A 26,840-nucleotide genomic window follows, 5' to 3' on the forward strand; every position below is an offset into this window, starting at 1 on the left:
TGTGACATTTTTGGCCTTTGGAAAAGGGTATATTGCTAAGTGGCCCAAGGACATTTTGACTTTTAGCCAAGAAACTGGCTACTTTTCTTTGGGGTCTTTTTACCCTAACTGCATCGCCAATTCCTACCTCCTATTCTTATCACACCATCCTCTGAAGAGGTTACCCAAATTGCTGATGGGGAATCAGGATCCAGATTGCTCTGGCTTCTATCATGCTGAACAGGGTCGCAGGGTGAGGCAATTGGACTATCCCTTCAATCGTCTATCTAAACGACTCCCAAATTGCATAACTCTTAACTGTAGGGAGAAAAGAAGATCCTTGACTGGTGCCCGGGAGATGCGAAGGAGAAGTAAAGACAAGAGTAGTTATCATTACAATTTCTAGACAGGGAACCAGAAAAAGGTCAGAACAGAGCAAATTTCAAATGTTCATATCAGAGCCCATTGGAGTTTCTTGACGAGAGCTTCCAAAGCATCCCTCTGTTGGGTTCCTCCTCATTTTTCTTTTGTCTGCCAAGGCTGTACTCAAGAGTGATGGACTCAGGATTTGTTTTCAGGCACTTTGATAGTGGATGGAGTGGCTAGAATCAATGTCAGTTCCCTCTCAAAGGCTTCTAGATGGGGGAGAAAAAAAATTTAGCCATCATTTTAGAACAATAGCTGCTTGTCTCCCTTAACTAGAGGTGGGCACTACAGTATTGCAGACCGAGATTTGAAGTCTTATATCTGAGCAGCACTTAGTGATTAGAAACAAAATCAATGAGAAATAATTGTTTAAATAGCATTTTATATGGATTTAAGTCTAATGTCTGGGAAGTGTAATCCCTTGAACTCTTAAAGAAATATACCGATCACTTTACTCTTTGGTTATACTTTTCTTTTGGGTGTTTAAGACCATACAGTTGGCCCAAATAAACCAATTTATTTTTACTCTTAAGGTTGTTTGAGGAACTGTTCCTCAGGGGTCACATGGGCATGGGAGGAGCCCCTGGCTCCTTTCTTTTCCAGTTCCATCTATGTGAAGATAAGTCAAAGTCCTGCTTGACCATGGCTGGCTTCATTTGGAAACGTGGAGGAAATGATTCCTCTGTGTTGAGCCTCCTCTTTGTAGACTGGACATTGGTTCAAGTCCATCTTGTCGGGTCTCCACGGCCTCCCTGAACAAGAGGACAGGTGACGCACCACAGTTACAGGACATTTTGAGAGATGCTCCATAGTCCCCTGGAACTTAGTTGACCTCAGAGGGCAAGGAGCAAAAACTGTCCTTTAAGTCCCTTTGACCAGATTAGTATAGGCCTCAAAGTATGGCCTTGACTAGATATATATATTTTGTTCCTTGGGTGACTAAACTATGACCTTCAAAATTTTAAGATTATGTGTATTTTTTTTTGTCTCATCCTTTATATATCATAACAAACCTATGAAGATCTTCATCTCTTGCTTAGGCTTTTTTGTTTTTCTATTTGGGAAAATACCTCCATTCCCATATCTTTTTAACATATTTTACATTCTCATTTTCTTTTTTAATAATTTATGAGACATAATAACATTAACGAATTTTCCATCTGTTTTGAGAATTCTTTTCCTGGGGATACTAAGCAATGTTTATTCCCTTCTAAGGTTCTAGTGTCAAACCAATGTTTGATTAAAGTTTTCCTGGGAAACCAATGAATTTACTGAGCTTACTTACAGAAATGACTGAGGCATTGCTGAGGTGTATGAGTGACTTGAGGGTATGCACGTTGGAAAGTCTTTACTCAGCATTTAAATTACTTTTCTTGATTCAGTTTGTTTGAATGTGAATGCCTGAAATTTCCTTATTTGTTCAACTCTGAGGGTGTAAAGTAAGAATAAGCCAGGGAAAGGAAGTACTTGTAGCCCATTAGTTGTTATTTATATGTTAGTATAAATGGATTAATTGGAAACACGCTGACTGGTAACTAAACAAGCTCTGGTAAGTAAACAAGCTCCATCTTTGGTGGAAAGTATAAAATTGCAGGGTGGGGATGGCCACTGGGGACAAAGAGGGTAGATAGATACTGCTCCATGCCTTTGCAAAGAGGTGGTCTCAGGCCCAGAGCCTGCAGAGAGAGGTCCCTGTTCCATTTTGGTGGCACTCCCATTCACGGTGTCTGCAGAGGACCTGTCAGAAGATACTGCCAGCTAATTGTTGTTTGTTTATTTTTAGGTATCCTGCAACATATTCAGAACTCTCCCTCCTAGTGACAGCAATGAATTTGATCCAGAAGAAGATGAACCCACCCTTGAGGCATCATGGCCACACTTACAGGTACTTCTAATTTCCATTTATGTCACAAAAGAAAAATCCATGAGCTCTCCCACTGATTAGCATGAGGATTCCTTGAAGGCCAGATTCTTCACCAAGAAACTGAATTAGCGTGCAGTAACAGCAAGTCGATACTTTAATGTTTCTTACCCCTGATAATTAGCATTAGAAAGATCGGAATAGTGACTGTCCGGGCACTTCTTTTGCCTGTGTGGGCAATGGTTCTTACTTCTTTACTGTAACTTCTTTTCCATCCTGCCCTGTGGGATTTCCAACAAGAACAGAACTATTTTCACATTAATATTTGTTGGATGTGATTAGGTCACAGTATGTACCTCATTTTTAGTAGTAGGTACCTCAGGAAGTTTGTATGCCTTACTTTGTGATACCCACAGGTGTGTTTAGTTACCTAGAAGGGCAAAGCCAGACTGCAGTTTCTTTTCCAGTGCTGTAAGAAAGACAAATAACTGAGAGAAAAAAAACTGGGATGAAGGCCTGTTTGTTCCTTCCACTCTGAGAAGGCTACAACTGTCCCATCGCTGCATGTGCCAGGGCAGGGCTACCACTGCATTTCCTTGACTGTCCAGGGCCATCTGTACTGTGTTTACCTACATTTTGGCCGGTCACTTTCCAGTTCCTTGTCCCCCTGCTGCCCTCTCTTGAGGGCATTGCCTCGGAAGAAGAAAACAGAGAAACTTGAATGTGTTGAATCCTAAAGCCATCTTTCCATTAAGTTCACATGTCCTCAGAGGCCAAGTGATAAGTAGTAGGAAGGAAAAACAGAATGGAAGAGAAGGAACAGAATAACCTTGTCCTTCTTCACCCCTTGGCAGAAACTATTGCATCTTTGTGGTTATTTACTAGTTGTCATTCTGAGGAGGGACTTGGTAAGGCCTAGAGAGAATCTAATAGTGTATTTTCCCCACTTAGAGTTTTTGACTTGCTTGCAGCTTGGCCTGGACTGCTTTGGCACCTCTAGGTTTTCCCTGGTGATAGGAGTGCTTTCCAAAGCTGTTTTCTGAGCATTGCCTTAGGCTTGTGATATATGTGGCTCTGCTACTAAAGCAAAGGTTGGGAAAACAGGGTAGTTAAAACATGGTGTTTGATTTCTTAGATCCTCCCTCCCTGCCTCCCTGCCTCCCCCCGCCCCAGAAAAGCTATCTGTACTGTAAGGAAATAGTAAGACTATTTGTGCTTTTCATATGTGTATCCTAGATGATAACCAAACTCAATAAAATAACACCACCCCCCAAATACACATTTTGAATGGTAGACTTCTTGTTAGGTCTTACTCTTTTTTAAAAAAAATATAATTTACTGAGAATTTCATACATGCATATAAGCTGTTTTGAGCAAATCCATGCCCACTCCCTCCCCTCCAATTCCTCCCGTATCTCCTTATCACTTTTTCCTGATAACTTCATGTACTCTTTCTTTTTCTATGATTTATTAACTTTTTTATGGGGCTTTTGGCTACTCTAACATTCCCCTCTCTGAAGAGGTAACCCTAATATCTTTTAAGGATTAGATAAAAGCTCCCAAATATTTTTGACATTTTTGGCCTTTGGAACGGAGTATGTTGCTAAGAAGCCCAAGGACACTGTGACTTTTAGCCAAGAAACTGGCTACTTTTCTTCGGGGTCTTTTTACTCTAACTGCCTAGCCAATTCCTAACTCCTAGTCTTATCACACCATCCTCTGAAGAGGTTACCTAACTTGTGGATAGGGAATCGACGCATACTGCTCTGGCTTCTTCCATGCTGAACAGGGACGCAGGGTGAGGCAATTGGGGTACCCTTTCAGTGGGTCTAGCTAAAAGACTCCCACATTGTATAACTCTTATCTCTAGGGGGAAAAGAAAGTCTTACTCTTAAAAAAAAAAAAATCTTTGGGGGTTGAAGAGATGACTCAGTTGTTAAGAGCATTGGCTGCTCTGGCAGAGGACCCAAGTTTGGTTCCCAGCTTGTACATGGCAGCTAACTTCAGTTCCAGGGGATCCAACATCCTCCTCTGACATTCACAGGCACTGCACAATACAGATGCACTTACATACGTGCAGGCAATACACTCATACATGTAAAGCAAAAATAATAAGATATTTAAAAATATAAAAATCTGTGACAATCTCATACATGTTTGTAATGAATTTTGACTGGTTTCACCCCCTTATCTTCTTATCTTCCTCCCTCTCTTGTGGAAACTTTTCCTCCCAACAGATCCCCTTCCTACTTTGATGTCTTTTTTTTGGTAATACGCTGAGTTTAATTATGGTTGCTTGCATGAGCATGGGTCACGGGGTTATTGGTGAGGAAAATGTCATGTCTATTCTTTTTTAAAAATACTTTGTTTTATTTTTTATGTTTTGTACATGAGTATATTGTCTGTATGTACGTAAGTGCACCTGTGTAATTCAGTATCCACAGAGTTAAGAAGATGATGTCAGGTCCCCTGGAATTGGCATTATAGACGATTGTTAGCCACCATGTGGGTGTTGGGAACTGAACCCAGTCCTCTGCAAGAGCAGACAGAGCCATCTCTCCAGCTGAGCCATCTGTCCAGCTCTCATGTCTGTTCATATATATATAACATTTTTATGAGTATGAGTGTATTGCCTGCATGTATGTGAGTGTACCCATGTTGTGCAATGCTGCAGAGGTCAGAAGAGGACTTCGGATTCCCCTGGAACTGGACTTAAGGACAGTTTGTAGCCACCATGTGGGTGCTGGGAATCAAACCCAGGTCTTCTGCAAGAACAGTCAATGCTCTTAACCACTGAGCCATCTCTCCAGCTGTTCATGTCTGTTCTTAATGCCTGGCACCAGTCAACTGAATTGAAATTTAGTCTAGAAGAAAAAATAATTTAGAAAAAAATTTTGTTTATTTTGATGTGTATGGGTGTTTTACCTTCATGTGTGTAAGTGCACACATGTCATCCAGTGCCCATGGAGTCCAGAAGAAGACGTCAGATCCCTTGGAACTGGAGTCACAGGTAGTTGTTAACTACCATGTGGATGCTAAGAATTGAACTCAGGTCCTCTAGGAAGGTAGACAGTGCTTTTAAACCACTGAACCATCTCTCCAGCTCCAGAAAAAGTAGTTTTAAAAATGAAGATAGTCTCCTTAAGAAAATTCTACATCTTATAGTGGGAAAGATGGAGAGACATGTGTTCAGTGTATTAATCTGTTTTCTTTACTACATCCCAATGAAGAGTTAGACCATTCTTGCCATTTGCAAAACCATTTTGAACACTTTTCTAGACATAAATTTCTTTGAAATTCATTAAAGGCCAACTCTATATTTCAGCTTAACTCCCTGTATTTGATGATTATAAAATATAGGACCAAATTAATTTCTTAAGCTATTAAACTATATTCTACCACCCAAACCCTACCTGCACTGCTTTGACTGTAGGAGTGGTAGCTGCTCATCTGAAACTAGAGCAGCAGTGAAGACTGGCAGTGAGACTTGACCCTTTTGGATATAGTCACAAATGATTACAAAACAGTCTGGCTCCATGTTGTCGGCATCTTGTTCAAGCCTGTAATCCTTCTGGTCTTTTCTTTAGCTCAGAGGGAAATAAGACTGAAAAAGGTTAGGTCAAATGAAAACTTACTTTTAAAAATCACAAACACCAGATATGGTGGTGCATGGCTATGATCCTAGCTCTTGGGAGATAGAGGCAGGAGAATCAGGAGTTTAAGGTCATCTTCAGCTATAGAATGTGTTCTGGGCCAGCCTAGGCTACATGAGACCCTGTCTTAAATAAAACAGGAAAACAAAACAAAAAAGCAAAAAATAGGAGCTGGTCTTCCTAGAAAAGGTGAGGCCAGAAGGATTGTTATTGGCCTTGATCTTCAGTTGCTTTGTGGATACCCTTGTACAGGCTCCAGATTTTCATCAAGAATCTTCTGTTTCCTTTGTATAGTCTTACTGCATAAATCAGTCACCTTTCTATTTTCACAAGTAGGTGGTTTTAACTAACACGAACACTCATTGAATGCACAAGAAATCTCTTTTAGTTGACAAGATGGGTCAGTGTGGAAAAGAACTTGCTCTACAAATATGGAGACTGAGTTTGCTCCATGGAACTTGTGGTGGAAGGGGAGAACTGATTCCTGAAAGTTGTACATACCCTTACACATGTACACACCATAACTATACATAATACACATACATACACACAAATATTAAAATTAAAAAAATCTTTATTCATGATAGATCATTGATGCTATAATCATCTGTCACTAAATTCAATATTTCATCTGACTTTTTCCTCCTTACAGTACTAGGGATGAATCTAGGGTCTTGGCACATGCTAGGCAAAGTGCTCTGCCAATGGTCTATATCCCTAGCCCTAGATTTTTGAAACAGTCTTCCCATGAAGTGCAGGCAGGCCTTACACTCACTGTGTAGTTCAAGTTGTTCTTCAGCTGGCCATCCTCCTGTCTCTGCCACCTGAGTGCTGGGATTATTTGTGTATCCTACCACATCTGTCTAATGGTTAACTTTTTAGTTATTCTAACAATTTTTTTTGACCAAAATATAGCATGTTATATCTATTCACTTTTGTGAGCTTTGTAATTAACAATATGCTTCCTCCTCTGGGCTATGTCTTAGAAGGGAGCAAAGTGCAGATATCCAAGAATAATAGAAAATGAGAAAATTCCATTGAGATGTGTTATTGGGTAGTTGGCCAGTTCTGTTACCAAGCTAGTTGACTTTTTCTGCAGAGCTCTCTTTTGTTTCTGTCTTGCACAAAATTACTGAGTACAACAAATGCTGATCTTTGGAGGTATTTAAAAATAGACAAAAGAGCCAGACATGGTGGTGCACACCTTTAATCCCAGCATTTGGGAGGCAGAGGCAGGCGGATCTCTGTGAGTTTGAGGCCAGTCTGGTCTACATAGTGACTTAGTGAGTTCCAGGCCAGCTGGGGCTACAGGGAGACCCTGTCTCAAAAAGACCCCCCCCACAAAAGAAAAAGACAAAAGACTATTAGGTCCACAGGGTGTTTGATCAGATATGTTAGAAGTCTATTTATATGCATATTATTTTTATTTTATTTTATTTACTATTTTTATCTTATGTGTATTCATGTATTGCCTGTGTGTATGCAAGTGCTCCTGAGTTGTGCAATGCCCAAGGAGGACAGAAGAGGGTGTTGGATCCCCTGGAACTGGAGTTACGGACAGTTGCTAGCTTCAGACAGTTGCTAGCTGCCCTGTGGGTGCTGGGATTTGAACCCAGGTCTTCTGCAAGAACAGCCAATGTTTTTAACCACTGAGCCATCTCTCCAGCCCCCTATATGCATATTATTTAATTAATTTTTTTTGTCATTTTGAGACAGGGTCTCCCTGTAGCCCCAGGTGGCCTGGAACTCGCTATGTAGACCAGACTGGCCTCCAATTCACAAAGATCCGCCTGCCTCTGCCCCTCAAGTGCTGGGATTAAAGGTGTGGGTCACCACGCCCAGCCGTATTATTTAATATTTTTTTTAGTATCTGTATTGGCATTTTTTTAAACTAGTATTGCACAGTTGCCATGGTTATCGTTTATGTTTTCTGAAATTAGATACATCTTTTCAACAGAATAGAGTTTTGCAGGACTTCGTTATAACTAACTAAAGATTACTTTATACTTGAGACTTAAAAGCCAGGAATGTTGGTCTTTTTGCTCATTTTCGTTCCTTAGAGAATTCACTTACCTGCTGAAGAGTAATTTGTCTTCCTTACCTTAGTTTTTTTCCTTTAGAAACTTAAGATTTTTGATTCCGAGGTATAATTTGTTTTTTAAGTACATAGGCTTATGAATAAAAGTGTCTGAAGTGTTTCCACCAAGTTGCTTTAAACCACAACTGCTTTCAAGGGACCAGTGTAGAGAGACAAGATTACCAGTTGTATTAGTTAGCTTTCTCTTGCTGTGATAAAACACTCTAACCAAAAGTAACTGAGAGGAAAGAGTTTAACGTATCTTACTATTCCAAGTGACAATCCATCACTGAGGGAAGCTAGGCCAGGGACTCTAGGCACAACTTGGAGGCTGAAGTTGAAGCAGAGACCTCGGAGGAATGCTGCTTACCAGCTTGATAGCTCCCCTTCTTATACAGCCCAGGCCCACTTGACCACAGGATGGCACCACCCACAGGGTACCGGATCCTCCTGTATCAATCAGCAATCACCTTTTTTACCAGATGACTCTAGTTTGTGTCATGTTGACAAAAGCTAACCAGCACACTATGGGCAAGTCAGGCCTGGAGGACAAAACTATTTCCCTTTGTGTGGGATTAAAAGGAAGGAGTCATTTGAGTTAAGTTTGGAATTCTGTTTGTAAAAACATTAGTTGAAAACATTTTGAAAAAGAGTTCTGTGAGGAGTGAAGAGTCTAGTATTACTTTGACTAGAATTCTACCAGATCAATGAGAAAAATTTTTCTGAATTTAGAAGGTTTTAAGGAGAAAGATATAGTTTGTAAGGGTCATCCTCCTCCTCCCCTTGTGAGATGAGGTATTTTTATGTCATCCTGGCTGCATGTAGAACTCCTGGACTTAAACTCTCCTCTTGTCTCAGCTTCCTAAATGGCTGGGATTATAGGCACATAGCACCACATCTAACTCAAACCATAGTTTTATAAAGAAGAAAAATGCCAATAGGATAGGGGGACAGGGAGATGGTTCAGCAGTTAGAGGTGTTTGCTGCCAAGCCTGACAACCTTAGTTTAATACCCCATACCATGGAGGAGAGAATTGACTTCTTCAACTTGTCTTCTCTCTCACACACACACACACACACACACACACACACACACACACACACACACACACACACAATATTAAAAAATGCTAATTGGAAGACCAGGTTTTCATGTTAGGTCTGAGGCTACCAGGTTTCTTTAGGAGAATTTATGTTGGTGATATCTCTGGATCCTAAGAGGACTCTGAGACTTAATTTTCAGTGGCCTACAAGGCCAACACTTCTATTTTTAAAAATTGATTGCATTTATATATATATATATATATATGTATATATATATATATGCATGTGAGTGTGTATGTGGAGTTCAAAGCACAACTTGAAAGAGTTGCTTTTCTTTGTGTACCGTGTAGGTGCCAGGGATTGAACTTGGCTTGTCAGACTTGGTGGCAAGCACCTTTACCTGCAGAGTCTTCTTGCTGGTGTCCAGTACTTCTTTTATCATAGTACGACAGTATTTACCTTTGTCCTATGCTGGCTATTTGTTACACTGTTTGTACCATTCATTGTAAAAGCAGTGATGATGAATGCTGCTGACTTAGCACAGATAAAGACAGTCATGTGAAACCGCTCAAGTATGAGTTGTGCTCCTCACTGTTGTGCTCTTGTAATTTAAAAATGCCGATTTCCTTTCAGACTGTCCTTGATTGTTTGCTTTTGGTTTTTAATTTTTTGAGACAGAGTCTCCCTGTATCCCCAGCTAGGGAGCTAGCATCTAGGCCAAACTAGCCTCAGTCTCACAGAGATCTACCTGCCTCTTCCTCCCTAGTGCTAGGATTAAAGGTGTCTACCACCACGCCTGGCTTTTTTGTTTGTTTGTTTCTTATGTTTTTTTGTTTTTTTAGGCAGAGACTCACTATGTAGCCCTGGCTGGTCTGAAACTGACAAGAGTTCTGCCTGCATCTGCCTCGGAGTGCTGAGATTAAAGGTGCTTGCCACCACGCCCACCTGAATTTTATTAAATTTTCATCCCTGAACATATATTAACAAATACTCTGCATGGACTGGAGGGATAGCACAGCTACGACTAACAACCAAAGGGGGGGGGGGAACATTAAAAAATACTCTGCATGGCAAAATGGAAAATATGCATAAATCACATGTACTACATACTGCAGTGTAGTGGTTATCCTGTGGAAAGACACCGTGTGATTGCTTTGAATGGCAGGCTACATGAACTGATGTTTCATGAGATATTATTTGTAGTTAAGAAAACAACAAACTGATTATTAGACTTAGGCATTTGGTTGATACTTATATAGTAGATGTTTTATATCAAGCATTTCATCTTCCCCAAATTTAAACACTGTTCTTGGGAAAAGGTAAAAATGTGATTTATTTTTATTTTTAACATTTTAAATCAAATTTTTGTGCTTTTCATACAATATAATTTGATGGTATTTAGATCCCCTCCCCTAATCACACCTCCCCTTCTTGCCCACCCAACTTAATGTACTCTATTACACACACACACACACGCACGCACACACACACACACCCCTACATACCTATAGAGTCTAATTTGTGTCTCCAAATGCCCTTCAGTGTGGGTCCATCCATTGGATCTTGGTTAACCTACCAAGAGTCCCACTCTTGAAAGAGAGTCTCTTCCCTGCTCTCAGCAGCCATTGGCTGCCAAATTTTTCTTAGGTTAGGTTAAGGTGTCTTACCCACTTTTATTATTTTTTTTTAAAGATACTGAAATTGGATGCATCAATATTTGAAAGATCTGCATAAGCCTCATTAAGCACTGTTTTCCAGTTGGGAAAAAACTCATGTTAAGAACACATGCCACTGATTGTTCTTGCAGAAGACCCAGGTTCGCATCCCAGTACCCACATGGCAGCTAACAACTGTCCATAACTCCAGTTCCAGGGGATCCGACAGCCTCTTCTGTCCTCTGCGGGCATTGCACAGCACGAGTGCACTTACCTACATGCAGGCAATACACGCATACACATAAAAAAAAAAGAACACATGCATGATCAAAGTCCACCTAGATTACAAGATACTTGGGGTTTTAGTGTAGCAATGGTATGAAGAGTATTGGTAGCGTTTCAGATTCTGCATAGTAGCTTGTCTTTTTATTTTTTTTATGTTTTCTTGTCATGTATATGTCACGTGTGGGTATTTTAGCATGTGTGGGAGCATGCATGCGTGTGTGTGTGTGTGTACATGGGGAAGCCCAAGGTTGATGCTGGGACTCTTCCTTGATTGCTTTTCTACCTTATCCTTGGAGACAAGGTCTCTCAAACTCAAAGCTCACTAAGGTATCTAGTTCTGCTAGCCAGCTTGCTCTGAGTTTCCCCTGTCTTTGCCTTCCCAGGCTGGAACTATGGGTCGGCCTCTGTGCCCATCTAGCATTTATGTGAGTTCTGAATGCCAACTCTCTTGTTTGGATGGCTAGCACTTTAACCATGAAGCCATCCTCCTAGCCCTGCAACTCATTTTTTAGAAATGACAACTCGTTGAGTTTGGTGTCACATTAAAGAAGAATATCCACAATTAAATGAAAAGACTTTAAAATAGTCTCTCTTTTCTCAACCTTGATTATCTTTATATACTTCAACCAAAACAATGAATCACAACTTGAGTGCTGAAACAGATGAGAATCTGTCTTCTGCAATACCAGTACTGAGGAACTTACCAAAACGGCAAGAATGCTATTCTTTATTTATCTTAGTTTTTCAAGACAGGGCCTTATAAGTAGACAGCCTGGGCCTTGAACTCACAGCCCCTCCTGCTTCACTTTCCCAAGTGCTGGGATTTCAGGCATGTGCCAACACACCCAGCTTAATGCTTCTCTTTTAAAAAAAGTTTTTTTAGAAAACAGTTATTTTTCACAAAAATACTTGTGAAAGTATTAATATGGACTGTATTTTAAGATGAAATGATATATATTTAAGTTTTTCTCCACTTTTCTTAAAATATATTTAATATATATATATAATTTAGATACACATATGTACTTTTTATCTCATAAATAAAAAGCTTTTGGGGCATATTTGTTTATTTAAGTGTATGAGAAAAAGACAAACACTTGCAGTGCTGTTTAAGGTGATGTGACAATGACTATGTGTTTGTAACTGTGCAGAAGGCTTTGTGTGTAATATCACATTTAATCTTACCGCTATTACAAAATTAAACAGAATTTGGGGGCTGGAGAGATGGCTCAGTGTTTAAGAGCACTGGCTGCTCTTACAGAGGACCTGGGTTCTGGTCCCAGCACCCACATGGCAGCTAACAACAATCCATAACTCCAGTCCAGCAGATCTGATGCCTTCTGCTGATCTCTGTGGGCATTGCATGGCACGGGTCCACTCACATACATGTAGGAGATACACTCATACACATAAAATAAAAATAATAAATAAATTATAAAAACAGCAAAACAAAACAAAAACCCCAAATTAAACAAATTTCAAAGAAATTAACCTGCTTGGATGTATATAGCTAGTAAGGGATGGAGCCAGTCTTCCAGCCCAGTGTTTTTGTCTTAGAAATTCTGGTTCATTAATACTGCTGTGTAGCACAAGATACAACATGGCATTTAACATAGATTTATTATGCAAATTAAGAGAATAAACATCGATCTGCACTGTTTATCAGAGCAGTTATTTGAAATTGACTCTGCCTATTGAGACTGCTGTTTTTTAAGAGAATATTATGTTATGCAAACATATTTTGTGTAGCTGGGCGAGGTGGTGCACACCTTTAATCCCAGCACTCAGGAGGCAGAGGCAGGTGGATCTCTATGAAATTGACACCAGCTTGGTCTGTATAGTGAGTTCCAGGCCAGTTGGGGCTGTAGAATGACCCTGTCTAAAAAAGACCAAAAAAAAAAAAAAAAAAAAAGTCCCAAACATATTGCTTGTAAGAGCGTAGCTGACATAAACTTTCTGAAAAGAAATTTGGCAGTGATTATGAACAGTCCTGAATGTTTGTTTGTTTTTTTAATTTAAAATCTGACAGTTACCTACTCATGAAGTAATTGAAGTACACCCTTTTGTGTGATACACATTTGTGACCCAGTTTGCTAGGGAAATAGTGCAGAGACTACTTAAATATCTAAGCATTGGAGATTTTGAATAATGGCATTCATTATAAATTATGAATAATGAACAGTTTGCATCTACTAAAAATGATGGTTTAGATATTGTTGACAAATTGTTCACAATATATTGTTTAAGATGACAAAAGTAACTTACCTATGTAAAGATCTATTTTTAAAAAAATATTTTATCGATTATTTTTGTTTTATGTGTATAAGTGTATTGCCTGCATGCATGTGAGTGCACCTGTGTCATGCAATGCTATGGAGGTCAGACGAGGGCCTCGGACTCCCCTGGAACTGGAGTGAAGGATGGTTCATAGCCGCCATGTGGGTGCTGGAATCGAACCTGGGTCGTTTGCAAGAGCAATCGGTGCTCTTAATCTCTGAGCCATCTCTCCAGCCCTGTAAAGATCTATTTATAGTGCAATGGTGTGTTGCAGTGGGAGACACACACATTAAAATGTGGGGCAGGGGTGGGGTTTGGAAAGATGGTTCAGCAGCAGTTAAGAGCACTGGCTGCTCATGCAGAGGACCTGCCTTAGGTTCCCAGCATCCACATGGTAGTTAACAACTATCTGTAACTCCAGTTCCAAGGGATCTAGCACCTTATTCTGGCCTCCAAGGGCATTGCATGGCACGGGTATAGTTACATACATGCAGACAAGACACTCATACACAAAAAAAAGTAAACAAAAAGGATTTTAATTTAAAATAATAGCAGTGGGGTAGGCAGGATAGCTTAACATGTAAAGACACTTGCCACTAAGCTGACTTAAGTTCTATCCCCATGGGCCCACATGATGGAAGGAAAGAACCAACTCTTGCAAGCTGTCCTCTGACCTTTCCACATGCATGCACCTCCTCTCCCTCAGTAATAAAAATAAAAATAAAATAAAATGTTAATAGTCATTGTCTTTAAATGATGAGTATATGGAGGATTTTTATCTGTTTTGTTTGGCTATATTTCTTGCTTTTTAATTTTAAAAGTTAAAAAATACACTAATGACTGTAACAAAAAAGGCCAGCATGGTTCAGGAGTTGATATGTAAACCTGATTTTCCAAGCCTGGTCAATTTTACTGTAATGTGATTTTTGTAGCTTTTAATATTTTTCTTAATGAATTTTCATTTAAAGTTAACTGTGATCTGTTTGTTGCAGCTTGTATATGAATTTTTCATACGATTTTTGGAAAGCCAAGAATTCCAACCCAGCATTGCCAAAAAATACATAGATCAGAAATTTGTATTACAGGTAAGCAGATTATTTGTGTGTGTGTAATTCTTTTTAAAACACTTTTATCTCATTTTCTCTTGGATATTTGTTAAAAACAACAGCAGCAACAACAAAAGTGATCATTTATTCTAGCCACAAAACTTACAGATTTGTTTGCTGTTGCAACTAAATGTGATTCTCTCCATTTCATTTTGTGTATTTGAGTATGGGCATGTGCATGTTACAACATGAATACAGAAGTCAGAGGACAACCTCCCAGTGTCAGTCCTCTCTTTACCATGTACATTCTGTGGCTTGAACTCAGGCCATCAGGCTTCAGGTAAGCGCCTTTACCCCCAACCCATCTTCTAGACCTAGCGTGTGAATCTTTCTGCTGCGTAGAAACTTACATTTGAAGTGAATTCCTAAAGGACTATTGCATGTATCTAGGCAAGCATAGGGGTGCAGAGCATATGTAATTAAAGTGAGAATGCTGGTAGCTTTCACTGCTGGGAAATTGCTCGATTTCATACTTTAAAATTTCCCTGCAGGGATTAATTCTAGTCTATCCATTTGGGATGTCTTCGGGCACATGTTTTTCAAGGTTTCTCATTTTATATCTTGAAACTGTAGGCTATATCTTCCTTTCTACCTGATGTTTGGGGTATTTTCTTGACACTGAGTTTTTAAGTAACATCTTGCTCCCCTTGTATTTATTCACGTATGAAAATTGACACTGGAGTCAGAGTGACACATGGGTTGTTGCTCCCTTCATTGACATACGGGTTGCCTCATGTAGAAAAAAAATACCCATGTCCTATGGAAACATTCATCTAAGCAGAACTTCAAAATAAAAACATTGATTTGGCAGGGAAGGATCTGTGCCTTCCAGGGCACACTCTGATAACCTTTGTGGTGACCCAGTGCTCTGCCCTGATTAGATTAAAAGAATTCAGGATAGATACATTAAACCACAGCTAGTATTTTGCCTGTTCTGACACTTGAGGTATAGTAGGTTCATAGGGTCCAATCTAACAGTGCTACAGGCAGGCTAGCTGCTGAGAGCTGATTCCTGGAGGCTCCTGGACATCCTGGGGTTCGTAGCTGAGTAGATATGTCAGATGAGACCTGGAAAGGAGTGGTGGCCTTGCCCAGGGAAATGGGGACTCTTCAGCACCTGCACCTCTTTCCCTAGGTATATAGGCCGCCAAGCTTAGCTGTTCATGCCTAGTTCATTGGTATTGCATTGACATGTCATGCTTTCTTTTGGCCCACCAGCTGTCAATATGTGTTCTCTGCTGTGACTGTATCCTTAGTTCTGTCAGCTTCTCTCCTTTCTCAGATTTTGAAGTTTTCAACAGATTATGGATGTCCATTTGCTTTCAAGTATGATGCATACCTCTGAACCTCTGCCTGGAGCCTGGGCAGGCTAGTGTAGCTAGGAGTTAGGTGTCCCATTCCTTTGTCTAACCCAGATTTCTTAAAGGGGAAGTCTTTCTAGCCTTTCTTGAGGTGGATGATTTTTGCCAACTCTTGTTAAACTGTGGCTTTGACTGACTTCTGATAGACGCTTATGTGTATTGCTTTAAGCCATGTTTTCCTTTGTTATACATCTTGCTTTTGGAAAGTCTAATTGTAGATCTTGCCATGTAGTTTGTGGAATCTCATTTCTCTCCATCTGGAGATCTTTCTGGAACTTAATTGTCATCTGCCTTATTCATGGTCTTGCATCTTAATGGTATCTCTAACTTTCTTAAGTATGCTAACAATTGACCTTTTCTAAGTTATTGATTAAAATTCTTGTAGTAGACAAGGCTGATAAAGGCCTGGGATAGGCCTTAAATTCCTTTTATGTTAGCAGAATCATGAATCAATAATCCGTGAATTCTATCCTTTAGCAAATTAGAGATTTTCAGTATGTCAGCATCCCTCAGTTCTGTTGACAAGGACAGCAGAGAGACTTGATTAGATGCCGGGGTCAAAGCCAGAGCTTCCTGTTTGCAGCGCTCGCCTCACCTGTGAGCTGTGTAACTATTATTGAAAGCAATGCCGTGCCAGGTGTGGTGACACACATCTCTAGTCTCAGCTCTTAGGAGCCTGAGTTTGATGGATCACAGGCAGGGAATTCTGTCTCAAAAAGGGAGGTTGGGAGACGGAATGCTGATCATCAGCCACTGGCATATTAGTAAACTCCCACAGGCTATTGTTGCTTGATCCTGCCCTATGTGCTTGCGAACTATGGGCTTGGTCAGCCACCCGAGAGTTTTTCTTAGACAAAAAATAAAGTACAAATAGTGACTCTATCCATGAAGTTTACATATTTGGCACGTTGCCATTTTTCCAGCTTTCCTCTACTTACTTTTCTCTACCCTTGAGTCTGCCACAGCTCAATTGGGTTCCTGATGCTTTCTAAGAATGAGACCTCAACTCCCTACTAGATCTGAGCTCTCTTCCTGGGTGATTTGTTCCCAAATTTGGGCCATGCTGGGAATACGTGGGCCTTTGGAACTTGGGGAGTTGCTGCTGATGTTTCACATTGTTACCCCCATCCCAACCACATCCCTCACCCCTGCCATGCCTTAATTGTCCCTCAGCTGGCAGGTCCTTCCTGTTTCTGTTTGGTTTTCAAGTCTTTTGTTTTTCTCTTCATATCCTCACACTTTCTGTGCATATTTCCTTTACCCCCAGACTCCACCCAGCCCTCCTGTGTTTTGTCCCTAAGCCTGGGTCTCGAGTGACATAGAAAGCCCTCATTAGTTTCCTTTTGGCACATTAAAATGACATTTAACATATACCTTTTCTTTGGACAAATTTCTTATTTTCTGTAGATTCTTTAAAAAATATTTTTAAAACAAACAAAAATATTGATTATTTATTTATTTATTTATTTATATGAATGCTTTGCTTGCATGTATGTAAATGTACCCATGTCATGCAAAGCTCATGGAGGTCAGAAGAGAGCATTGGATCCCCTGGAACTGGAGTTATGGGCAGTTGTTAGCCACCATGTGGGTGCTGGGTACAGAATTCAGGTCCTCTGCAAGAGCAGTCAGTGCTCTTAACTGCTGATCTATCTCTCCAGCCTTTTCTGTAGTTCCTAATGATCTGAAATTACTTTTGTGATTTCAACTGAAAACTTACTAAGTTTATTCTAGTATAAGAGTTAAACCTATTTTGTATTGCAACTAAATATAATTATTCACACACATTTTTAAAATTAAAAGATTTTTTTTCTTGCTCTTACCCCATCAGTGAATACAAAAACAAAATAAGACCAAAGCCACACTGTAGTGGACAGTTAGGAAGCTCTGGTTGGAATCCTGACTCCCCTGTGTACTGTATGCATGCTGTAGGATATAAGAACAGAGGGGGGGGGGACACTCTGTGACAGAGCCTGCTTTCAAATGGTGGCTCTTCTGTGTACCTGCTGTGACTTTTTCAGCAAGTGTTCACATTTGAATCCTAAGTGCTCCCTCATTCATGCTCTGAAGATTGCAGGATTGACAAGAATATTAAGTAAGAGACACTCCAGCTGGCAACTGCTAAATCTGCTTAGTTCACTTGGCAGTACACAAAGAGTTCTTACCTTCAGTCTCAAGTAGATTATTGTTATGATTCTGAGACTCAGTGTCTTCCTTTCTAAAATGATGGTGAGAGTCACTTCTAAGTCACAAGCAGAAGCTGAAATGACTTGTATAGATGACTCACTGGTTTCATGTGGGACGTAGTATTTGCTCATTGAATATTAATCTTTTCAGACCCTTTTCATATCATGGTGCTGCTTGATTCCAATATTAATTTAAAAGTCTTCTCCCTTTTTATATTTATAGAAATATATATATATTTTTTACTGATGAGGATTTAGCCTAAGGCCTTACATAGGCTAAGCATGTGCTCAACTATTAAACTGTATTTCCAGCCTTGAAACAATTAAAATAATATAAATGAAACAGTAAAATTTTACATAGCAGACTTGAATAAGTGTTGAAATGTAGTGTTTCTAGATGGGAGAAAATTTCTTATTATAAAAATATTTACATAACATCCAAGATAATATTTAGTGTAATTCTAATTAAAGTTCTTTTTTTTTTTACTTGAAAACATCACAGTTCATGGAATAAATTTTTGAGAAAGATGACTAGTAATGGGGTACTTTAGTTATATAATAAAATAGTCCTCAGCACTGTCAGAAAAGAAAAAAAAAATTAAACCTACTACAAAGGTACATTAGCCTAAACTGTGGTGTTGGGAAGGGAACATAGCAGAGGGTTGGTAGTGGTGATTGTTCTTCATAAGAAGAAATGCCAGTAAGTAATAGATAAAAATGCATACATCAGATTTCATTAAAATGGTTCAGTTCTGAAGAGGAAATCAGTATTTTCCATAGGATAAACTCATATGTGTCTACAAAGATATTGAATGCTTTATTGTTAATAATTATAAGATTGGAAAAAGCCTAATAAGTAGGTGTTGGTTGAAGAGACCATGGATACAAGTTCAAGGCCACCCTGATCTATATAGTGAGTTCTAAGCAGCCAGGATGACAGTGTGACTCTACCTTAAAACAACAAGGGGGGAAAAGGCAGAATCTGAATTCAAACCAGCCTCTATACTTAACCACCAAACCTACATTGCATTCTGAAGGCAAAGAACTCAAGATACTGAAAAAGGCACCTGAACTGGAGGACCCATTCTTGAATGTCCACACATTCAAGGGTGGAAAGTAAAGAGAGATCCCAGGGATGAATCCATTCCTGAGGTCCTTCTGTGTTCTTATACCTCCCGAATGGTCCCACTTCTGTTGTATTGCGGAGTAAACTTCCAAAGTAGAAATTTGGGGGCACACATTCAGACCATAGCAATGTACATGAATAATTTTGTAAGGAGATAACACCATTATTGCTAATTGAAGGGCGTGATTATCTCATTTTCTGTTTTATATCTACCTATTTTTATATTTACTAACAGTCATGTATGCAATAATCAAACATTGTAAAATAGTTTCACCTGCAAGCACTTCTCATTTTGCTTTGCACGTTTTACAAACCTCAGCTGATTGTGCCCTGGCCTATTTTTGTAAGATTCTGTTACTCTTAATGCCCAGTATTCATTGCATTTACTTCCTTTCAGTGTTTAGATGTGCTTCTTTAAAAGCTGAGGCTGGGAAGAATGGGTCCTGTAGTTCAGGTGCCTTTTTCAGTATCTTGAGTTCTTTGCCTTCAGAATGCAATGTAGGTTTGGTGGTTAAGTATAGAATTCAGATTCTGCCTTTTTCCCCCTTGTTATTTAGTTGTTTTAAGGTAGAGTCACACTGTCACCCTGGCAGCTTAGAGCTCACTATATAGATCAGGATGGCTTTGAACTTGTGACCATCCTCCTGCCTCTGCCTCCTGCATGCTGGGAATACAGGCAGGCATCACCCAAGCCCAGCTTTGCCAGTTTTCGTTATGTGGCCTTGGGCAAGTTACACAACTACTCTGTACTTGAGGTTTTTCATCTGGAAAGTAGATGTCAAATATCTATAATACGATGGCACTAACCTTATAAGGGTGTCAAGATGTAATGAGTGAATACTACACAAGTGTTTAGGACAGTTCCCAACCAAGGGTAAGAGTTCAGTAACTGCTCTGCTTGTCTGTTGCCAGTGTTTTCATTTAGGACCAATCTTATTTTTAAACAAACACTTAAAGTTAATTAATTAATTTTTATTTTATGCATATGAGTGTTATGCCTGCATATATGTGTTACCCATGTCCTACAGTGCCCAAGGAGGACAGATTAGGGTGTCAGATCCCTTGGAACTAGAGTTAAGGATGGTTTTTAGCTGCCGTGTGGGTGTTGGGATTTGAACCTAGGTCTTCTGCAAGAGCAGCCAGTGCTCTTAACTGCTGACCCATCTCTCTAGCCTGCAGTTGTTGTTTTTAAAAATAGTTTATTATTTTTATTTTATGTGTATTGTTTGCATGTATGTGAGTGTACCCATGTCATGCAAAGCCCATGGAAGTCAGAAGAGGGTGTCCTATCCTTTGGAACTGGAGTTATGGATGGTTGTTAGCTGCCATATGGGTCCTGGGAACTGAACTCAGGACCTCTGCAAGCAGCCAGTGCTCTTAACCACTGCGCCATCTCTCCATCCCCAGGATCAATTTTTGTTTTGAGAGCTTTTTCCACTGTTTTCTTTAATGCCTTCAGGTTATGTTTTGTCTAGTGTGTTACTAATTATTTGACATCTGACTTTGACTCTAAAAATCCTTGATACCCCGTGGATTTACGGGTTCTTTTCATGCTCCCTTCTCTTAGATGCTGCATGTAGTCTCTAGATTCTTCATCAATTCAGTTTTGTCAGCTGATTTCTTCTGATCAGTGTTGGATGCAAATGTACATTTGGACCAGGAATGGATAAATATAGTATGTGAAAACCAGGGTTAGCATGGCTAGATGCTTACAGAGAAGAGACAAGTGACACACAGAGTAGTAGTATGGACATGGTGGTCGTGACAGCTGGTGGTGCTCAAACTGCACCCTGCTGCAGTCCACTCCCACTATCCTATAGCATCTAGACTGGACAAGTGAGCCAGCCAAGTGTCCCTGGATCCTTGGGCTTTAAAAGAGAAGCTGGAAATGCAAATTGTGAATGGATTTCCAAACAAAACAGCCTGTCTTGTTGGTTTTTGTTCAAGGGTTTTGAATATTTTCATTTGAAGGGCATTGTTGTTTTTCATTCAAGAATAGTCAGACTAGCCTGCTTGAGCTACAGTGTAATTTTTATGAAATTGAGACTTATATAACTTTTAGCATTTTTTATGTACTCATCTACATCTTTACACAAAAAGGTCGGCAGATCTTTATCAAAGATGGTTCACTGCATAGTGCACTGTGTCTGACAGTGTGGATTTTAGACTTAGGTAAACTGCCTTCTGTAGCTAGAAGTGATAGGCCTGCCTCAGCTCATGGAGCAGTCTGTTCTGAGTGAAGATCACTTTTATCTGTGTACAGAGAGGGTTGGGAAATGGTTTCTTTCTGACCCTGCCTTCTCTTGACTCCTTTTCAGAAACACATAAACTGCCAACCATGAATTATTTCATTGGGTGAATCATTGTGGCCAGAGTTTTGCAGCATATTTCTAAAGACTGCCTTCAACCACTACAAATTTGAAAACAGTCAGTGGTTGCTAAGAGACATACAATTCAAATATCCCCATAAACATGAGTACCGCTGAAGATTTCTGTTTAGTAATTTGTACTTCACATTTGCAGTTATATTTAGCTCAAAGTGGAGTAATTATCATGCGTATTATGTGAGTAATTAAATCAGACCTTAAAAGTGACCTTTTGATATTGTTTTTAAAATCTCAAGATAAACTGGACATAGCACAAACCAAGCTAAAGAATTTTAAGTTTTCACCTGAAGCAAATTCCATGAGACCTTGAATCTCAGCTCTAAGGCAAAGAGGTATTTTCCAAACAAGTTCCTTAAATGTGTCAAAATGTTTGTATTCTTCTCTTAGAGCCTACAGCAAATGAAACTGCAGAGAATTTATTTCTACCTGGGGTCTTATCAGAGAGCCATCACCAGCTAACAATAAAACACTCCATCCCTCAGCCTCTTTAGTCTAGCATTTAACTCAAAACCTCATATAAAGAGCTGGTGAGATGGCTTAGTTGGTAAAGGTACCTCTGCCAAGCCTGATGCCCTGAGTTAAATTCCTGGAACCCACATGGTAGAAGGAGAGAATTGGCTCCACAGAGTTGTCCTCTGACCTCTACAGGAGCACCATGGCCTGTGTGCCTCCCCAGTGTACATATACATACACTAATAATAAATATAGTTTAAAAACCCTTATATAAAAGGCATTAGGCTTTGCTATTCTAACTGCTGCATTGAATCAGCCTCGTGGGCAGACACATACATACACGTGTGATTGGTTTAGTGTGCTGTCTGGACAATGTTAATACCACCTACATGTCTTGTACACTGGACCCCATGAGTTGTGTAGCCAGCCTATGCTGGTATTCCCCTAGTACATCATTATTATTTTTTAAATTAAATTTAATTTTTTATTTATTTTTTGGTCTTTTTGAGACAGGGCCTCCCTGTAGCCCCAGCTGTCCTGGAACTCACTATGTAGACCAGGCTGGCCTCAAACTCACAGAGATCCACCTGCCTCTGCCTCCTGAGTGCTGGGATTAAAGGTGTGCGCTACCACGCCCAGTCCTATTTTTAATTATGTATATATATGTGTCTGTGTCTATGCTCGCTCATGAGTACAGGTGCTTGAAGCCAGAGGTGTTGGATCCCCCAGGAACTGGAGTTATAGGTGGCTGTAAATCACCTGATATGGTAGCTAGAAATTGAACTTGGGACCTCTGCAAGAGCAGTGTGTGTTCTTTACCACTGAGCCATCTCTCTAGCCCTAGTGCATCACTGTTTAGTACAACAGGCTCTGTTTTGAAATGCTGATCAAATTAAAAACTTTTTTTTTTTGGTCTTTTGAGACAGGGTCTCCATGTAGCCCTAACTGTCTTGGAACCGGCTGTGGAGACCAGGCTGGCCTTGATCTCAGAGAGATCTTCCTGCCTCTGCCTCCTAAGTGTTGGGATTAAAGGCATGTGTCCCCACCCCCAGCTTAAAAGCATTTTTAAAACTTTAGTGTGCTTTTTAATGTATTTGCTAATGTGTGTGTAGTGGTCAGACGTTAACCTGCAGGCATCAGTTCTCTCCTTCTACCATGGAGATCGCAGCAGTCAGATCCAGGTATTTATATTCAGGCTTGGCAGGAAGCACACCCATATCTTAAAATGTTGAATCAGAAGGTTTTCTTCAGTCAGAATGCTGAAAGGAGAAAAATGGACTTCTCTACTTTGTGTGGAAAGAATGACCAACATTAGGAAGAAATTGCAACTTGGTGGAGTTGGTATTTTCTATGACTTAAACCCTTGAAGTTTGCATACTTAATTTCCATGGGGTCTTGGAGTCAAAGTTGCTGGAGACTTAGGAGTGCAGCCTTGTGACCCCTTGTCCATACTCTGCTTTCTCACTTCTTAAGTGATTCATGGGCTCCCTATTTCCTACTGGGAATTGAGTCCAGGGCTGGGGAAGGGCACTGAGTATCATCTTGCACCTTGTCCCTTAGATTGGATCTTTGCTTGGTTCTAGGCTATTTTCTCTATGTGCATTATGTGGTCAAGGTGAAAGTAGTAGGAGATACTTAGTTTTCAGGAGCAGAATAGATGATGTTGCCAATAAAGCCAGAAATGTGGAGAGTAGATTGAGTACTGTGTCACTTTGGATGAAAACCTTTAGCACGCCAATTTTATTCATTATCTACTTGAACATTTTTTTTCTTTAAAAATTATTTTAGGCATTTATTTATTTAATTTATTGAGAGGAGAGAGAGAGAGAGAGAGAGAGAGAGAGAGAGAGAGAGAGAGAGAGAACACACGCATGCATTTGTGTGCAGTGACCAGAGGACAATCTGCAGATATCAACAGTATAGGTTGCTGTGATTGAATTCAGGTTGTCAGACTTGGTAGCAAGCACCTTTACCCACCAAGCCATCTTGCCTCCATCCCACCCTCGCCCCCTACTTTATTTGTTTTTTTTAGAGAAAGGCCCTCAATTTACAGAGGGCCTTACTATAATTACTATAATTCTTTGTCGTCTAATCTGGCCTTGAACTTGGAATCACCCTACATTTGTCTTCAAAGTGTTAGAATTACAAGCATATACCACTATTCCCATATTTCTTAAAGACTTCTGATGTTCTTAAAGATCCTGCTTTACATGGAGCAGGGTAGGACAAGTACTTCTTTATTACAGCAGTGGGCAGTTGCAACTGTGCTTTTTAAGTCTTTTCTTTCTTTTTTAAAAAAATATTTCTATGTGTATGCGTGTTGTGCCTGTATGTGTTTAAGTGCACCTCTGTCGTGCAATGCCTACGAAGGACAGAAGAGGGCATCAGATGGAAGTGGAACTGGAACTGCAGTTACGGACATTTGTTAGCTGCCATGTGAGTGCTGGGATTTGAACCTGGGACTTCTAGAGCAGCCAGTGCTCTTAACTGCTGAGTTATCTCTCCAGCCCCTTGAAATCTTAATGATTTTAAAAAATATTTGTGACCTTAAAACAGTTTTAAGTAATAAAGCAGTGCCTGTTTTAGGGATTGAAATATATTTATATAGTTTAATGAAAACTATATTTACATAGTTTAATGAAAACAGAGCACCCCTCTGCCTCTCCCTTCTCCAACCCCTAGTCTCATCCCCTGAAGGTAACTTCTTATTCCAGGTGTTTCCTGTGCATTTATCCCCTTACTCTAAGTAGCAGGTTTACACTACAATTTCTTGATTTTTTTTTCCATTTTAGATTTTATCTGTTTAATGACATCCTATTATAAACCATTACGTATTTTTCCTTCCCTTAGGTCCATTGTAGTTGTATCACAAAATGTAACTAAGCCAACACATATTGTTAAATGACTGCATGTGTATGGCTTATGGGCATGCCCCAGGTGTACAACACAATTGCCTTTTTTTCTCATTAGACGCTTTTTTTAAAATTTAATTTTATTTATTATTTTTATTTTATGTGTATGAGTGTATTGCCTGCATGTATGTAGTGTACCCGTGTCGTGCAGTGCCACGGAAGTCCGAAGAGGGCGTTGGATTCCCCTGGAACTGTGGCTGCCATGTAGGTGCTGGGAATCGAACCCGGGTCCTCTGCAAGAGCAGTCAGTGCTCTTGACCACTGAGCAATCTGTCCAGCCCCAGCTTTTTTTCTTTTTAAACTCTGAAGTTAGTAGTTGTCTTATTTTTCACCTGGCTATTTCCTGTGTGTTGGTACTAGTTTATTCCTTAATTCTCTAAGATTGCTCCTTTTATTTTTCTTCCTTGGAGATCCCTTCCTGAAGCCCTGGTCATCTGTTCTGGTTTGTACTGGTAGCTTCTTCCAGTCATCCTGAGACTTTTTGCCATTCTCTGGGGCCATGTGTTTGCTCGTTTAACTTTCATTTTGGTAGAACACATCCTGTTGATACTTCTGAGAAAACATGAAAGATTTGGGAATTTTCTGAGATTACGCATCTGACATTTTGATTTTTTTCTGCCCACATTCTTGTTAGACGTTCTGACTAGGTATATACTTACCACCTCTGCTTGTTAGTCGATCCTGAGCTGTTTCAGGAGTGCGCCATTGCTTCCTGACTTCCAGAGTTTGTACTGAGAAAGCCAGCATAGCGGAGTGTCTTGTCCAACTCTTGACCTCCTTTCTTTGTCCTCAAGTCCAGAAATTTCAGAATGATGCGTATTTGTTCATTTATTGTGCACAATACCTCCTGAGCCTTATTTATGGTGAAGCACGTGTCTCCCTACCCCACAACCCCCAGGAATAATGCATTGAATTTTTTCCTGAGCTATTTCCTTTTTTCATGTTGTGCTTTTCTGTCTGGGTGTCTTTGTGGACAGTTGGATTGCACCTCACTCTGCCTCTGCTACTGGATCAGCGCTCTAGCTTTCTTCCCCTCTTTCGCCTGTGTTCTCTTCCTGTCTTGCTTCTACTTTAAGAGGGATTGCTTTGCTGTTTTTAATGTTCCGGTTTTTCTGCTGAAACCTTTTTTTCCATTGCATTTTGCGTTTCAAAAAGCTCTTTTTTATTTTTGTGCTTCTTCATCTGTTAGCATTCTTCCTTTTGTTTCAGGAGTCTATTATAGCTGTATCTCTGGGAATGTTCTAGTCTCACTTTGCATTTCCTTTCCTGCTCCTTACATTACGCCTGCTTTCTCTGAGTTACTTGTTTTGGTAGAATGTTTACTGATTCTTGACTGCACCATCATCATTACCTTTTAGTCTGCCAGAAAGCCACTTAGAGCCTGTGTGTAACTCATGTACATGCAGGAGTGATCCTTGGCAGCTGGTCACTTTCAGTAGGATAACCGAGCAGAGTCTTGACAGTTTACCGAGAAGCCTGCAGATGTTATCATGTCAATAGGTTTTCTTTAGGGTATCAGTTTCCTCCAAAAGTGCCTTTGATCTTCCGAGGAGCGCTGGCCAAGGTCTCACCGAAGTATGCAGGGTTTTGTTAATCCTATTATTTCAGCAGTGCCTCATTTAGCAGTGTTTGGTAGCTCCAAGACTAGACATTTGCACACACGTTCATTCTCTAGTCTTATATTGTAAATCTCCCAGTCACTTCCAGGTTCAGGGATGAAGTGGGTCTGTAGCTTTTTCTACAGACCTTGGAGTGGGCCTGTTAGGCGCATCTCATAGCCTTGTTGTCAAATATACCTGGTCTTCAGTTCTTAAGCCTTTAACAGTTCTCTGATAGGAATCATCCTCCCTGTTAGTAGAACAGAAAAATGCTTGGTAGAGTGGAGCTAGAGGAAAACCAAGCTAGTTTTTATCCATTTCCCAAGTTGAGAAACCCACATGTATATGATCTGCTGTCCGGCCTCTCTGCTCTGTGCGTTTTCCATTTGTTCCTTCACTGTCTTTGCCTGGAGTTTCAAGAGGCTAGAGGTCTGTCCTCCAGGTCTGATGAGAA

General features: G+C 40.0%; 1 protein-coding gene across 3 annotated transcripts in view; it reads left to right on the forward strand.

The window, feature by feature from the left end:
* Ppp2r5e (protein phosphatase 2 regulatory subunit B'epsilon) overlaps positions 1-26,840 on the forward strand; it is a 165,270-nt gene that overhangs the window by 111,052 nt on the left and 27,378 nt on the right. For all 3 annotated transcript variants that reach the window (XM_008850493.2, XM_029554759.1, XM_008850494.3), the window contains exons 4-5: positions 2,189-2,290; positions 14,250-14,342. In XM_008850493.2, the coding sequence (XP_008848715.1) occupies positions 2,189-2,290; positions 14,250-14,342 (195 nt within the window). The remainder of the gene's footprint in view (positions 1-2,188; positions 2,291-14,249; positions 14,343-26,840) is intronic.

The sequence above is a fragment of the Nannospalax galili genome, unplaced genomic scaffold (assembly GCF_000622305.1).
Source record: "Nannospalax galili isolate Female #2095 unplaced genomic scaffold, S.galili_v1.0 scaffold144, whole genome shotgun sequence".
Lineage (NCBI taxonomy): Eukaryota > Metazoa > Chordata > Mammalia > Rodentia > Spalacidae > Nannospalax > Nannospalax galili.